This window comes from Sinocyclocheilus rhinocerous, unplaced genomic scaffold, assembly GCF_001515625.1.
Source record: "Sinocyclocheilus rhinocerous isolate Xijiao unplaced genomic scaffold, SAMN03320098_v1.1 scaffold2664, whole genome shotgun sequence".
Taxonomy (NCBI): Eukaryota; Metazoa; Chordata; class Actinopteri; order Cypriniformes; family Cyprinidae; genus Sinocyclocheilus; species Sinocyclocheilus rhinocerous.
This window is the reverse complement of record NW_015635763.1, coordinates 199,403-201,897: the sequence shown is the minus strand read 5'-3', so window position 1 is coordinate 201,897 and position 2,495 is coordinate 199,403. Positions and strand designations below refer to the sequence as shown.

Here is a 2,495-nt window from a genome sequence, read left to right as displayed (position 1 = left end):
CGAAACTCCTCTCAGCTAGCACGTCTTTTCAAAGTGAAAGTAGCCTTGTCACCTGACCTGAATACAGCGCGCTGATTCGCTAAAATGGATTTATCGGCTTCTGTTCAAAAACAACAAGGGCGCTTGTCGGCTTCTGCAGTAAAACGTGAACTCGCGATACCGTGAAAGTGGACAAAACCGGCTTTTTTGACAAAATGTGTTTAGGGTTCAGATCGCGCTATTATGTGGAGAATAATGCACGGCAATCAGCTAATTTTTTTGAAAGTGGCGTTTATCGGTTTTTGCAAATGAACTCTTCATATATAAACATACATTTTAAATCTATATTTATATCTATAATATGCTAATTAGAAATGTCCCTGGTCAGTGATGTATGTTTACTTTTCACATTTAGATGAAATTGTTTTTTTTTCCAATTTCTTTCTCTATGAATGCACATGAAAACCTTTTAAAAGATTGTTTAAGTAAATCTCACAATATTGCATTATTTTTGTTTTATAACCCACTTTATTTTACATGTGGCATCATCACACATCTATAAAATATAATCTACACTGCTATAAAAGCACCTGGTTAAATATTTCACATATATCCTTTACTTTATGCATTACATCCTTATATGGTGTCAATTTGTCATGTGTATATAAACCACCAGATTTTTTTAAAGTCTTACTTTCTTAAAGTTGCCATGGACTTCCTCATCCTGGTCAGAGTATTCATCTGACTGCTTTTGGAATATAAACCAAATGGAGGATTATACATCCATTTTTTTTTAAATGTTTTCAAAAATAATTGGGTATAATGTTTTTGACATTAAAAAAAATGTATTCAATAAATAAAACATTCATTTTTTATTTTATTTTCAATGCTCTTAAAATGTTAACGACGGAATCCATGTGAATGTGCATATCATTATCTCTTACCTCATCACCTTCTTCAACATCACTCTCAATGACGTTGTCTCTGCCACTCCCGATAGACATTTCTATAAAGCACACCAAACACACACCAGTTAAAAGCAACCTAAAACAAGACAAAGAAAATCATAAAGATTATGAATCTGAAATCTCACCATCACTGGATAGATCGCCCAAGCCAACATCATCCTGATCCATAAATGCTTGGGAACCAATCAAGTACGGCAAAGGCCTGTCCACATACAGGTCCTACCAATAAAAATACATTTAAGCACAAAAAGCCGTGAAGATGTACCCATTGACATGGCTCAGTTCCCTCTTTCAATGTGAGTTATCGGGAATTTTTTTTGTTGCACATTTTAACACCACTAACCCAAAAGCCACTAATTATATATAATAACTGTCTGATAATCAAGTGCTCAAGGGCTGTAAGGAAACTTTTACCTTTGCTTCCAAAATGGGCTCTACTTTTTCCAGAGTCTCTTCATCCTCAGAGTCCGAGTTTCCTGCTTTAATGTCCAACTGTTCGAAAGCAGATTCCAGGACCTTCAGACCATAGTTGACGGCCTCTTGGACTTTGGGAATTAGTTCTGCTTCTTTCTGTTCCCTTGTCTTCTCCTTCACATACAGTATGATAGAAATGCAAATTTTCATAATAATGCACTATATGAAATCACAGAAACGACCCACAGCAGAAATAACCAGAGAAACATTCCCAATCACTACCTGTTCAGGCTGTTTCTCCATGGTTTCTGGCTTTGGTGCAGGGTCTTCCACCTCTTCATCGTAAACCCTCTAATAATGAATAAAAAAAAACTACATCAGATATCACAATAAACAGCGTATGTTCATGTTTACATCCTTATTTTTTTTCTTGAAATGTATCAAATATCACAATGTCCCAATATGAAGTGAGAAAAATGCTCAATAAAGAATTTACATTTGGGCCACTTTGAATCTCAAGGGAGGAACTTTGAACAGGAACTGTATAAATATCAAAAGCTGACAAACTCTCCCCTATATTATCACAGGACAAGTGTGATATGTTGTTTCAGTTTAAAACTTGAACTGCTTTGCATCCACATACAAAGTGAATTCTTATTTAGCTAAAATGATGAACAAAAATACATACGTTCTCAATGAACTGTGTGTTGGACAGCATGAGGAAGTCGTTAAACACTGTGTGTAGGCAGCTGTCTGTGGCTTTAGTGTCCTGGATAAGACCATCCAACTGTTTCTCAATCTCATGTGTCTTGGACAACATCCTCTGAGAAAAGTCTTGCAGGAAAAGAAACAACTGCAGAGATACAAATAAACATTCAGTCTAGACCAGTGGTTCCCAAACTTTTTGCAGCGTGCACCCCTTTCTAGTGTTTGACACATGTCAGGCACCCCCACCACCGTACTCCGGTTAAACACCAAATTTTTTACTGCAATACAAGTATCCACGTCAAGTATTCACTGTATACAGGGCTTGACATTAACTCTTTTGCTCACCAGCCACTGTGGCTAGTGGTTTTCCAAAATTACTAGCCACTCAGCATTTTCACTGGCCACAATTTTGTTGCTGGAAAATTA

The 2,495-nt window shown here is 36.5% G+C and overlaps 1 protein-coding gene across 4 annotated transcripts in view; it reads right to left on the bottom strand.

Moving 5' to 3' along the window:
• Nucleotides 1-2,495, bottom strand: part of LOC107747458 (WASH complex subunit FAM21-like) — an 18,126-nt gene that overhangs the window by 13,467 nt on the left and 2,164 nt on the right. For all 4 annotated transcript variants that reach the window (XM_016561965.1, XM_016561967.1, XM_016561966.1 and 1 more), the window contains exons 3-8: nt 2,050-2,214; nt 1,644-1,712; nt 1,362-1,535; nt 1,073-1,166; nt 924-985; nt 674-727 (exon numbers count right to left, since the gene is read on the bottom strand). In XM_016561965.1, coding sequence (XP_016417451.1) covers nt 674-727; nt 924-985; nt 1,073-1,166; nt 1,362-1,535; nt 1,644-1,712; nt 2,050-2,214 — 618 coding nt within the window. The remainder of the gene's footprint in view (nt 1-673; nt 728-923; nt 986-1,072; nt 1,167-1,361; nt 1,536-1,643; nt 1,713-2,049; nt 2,215-2,495) is intronic.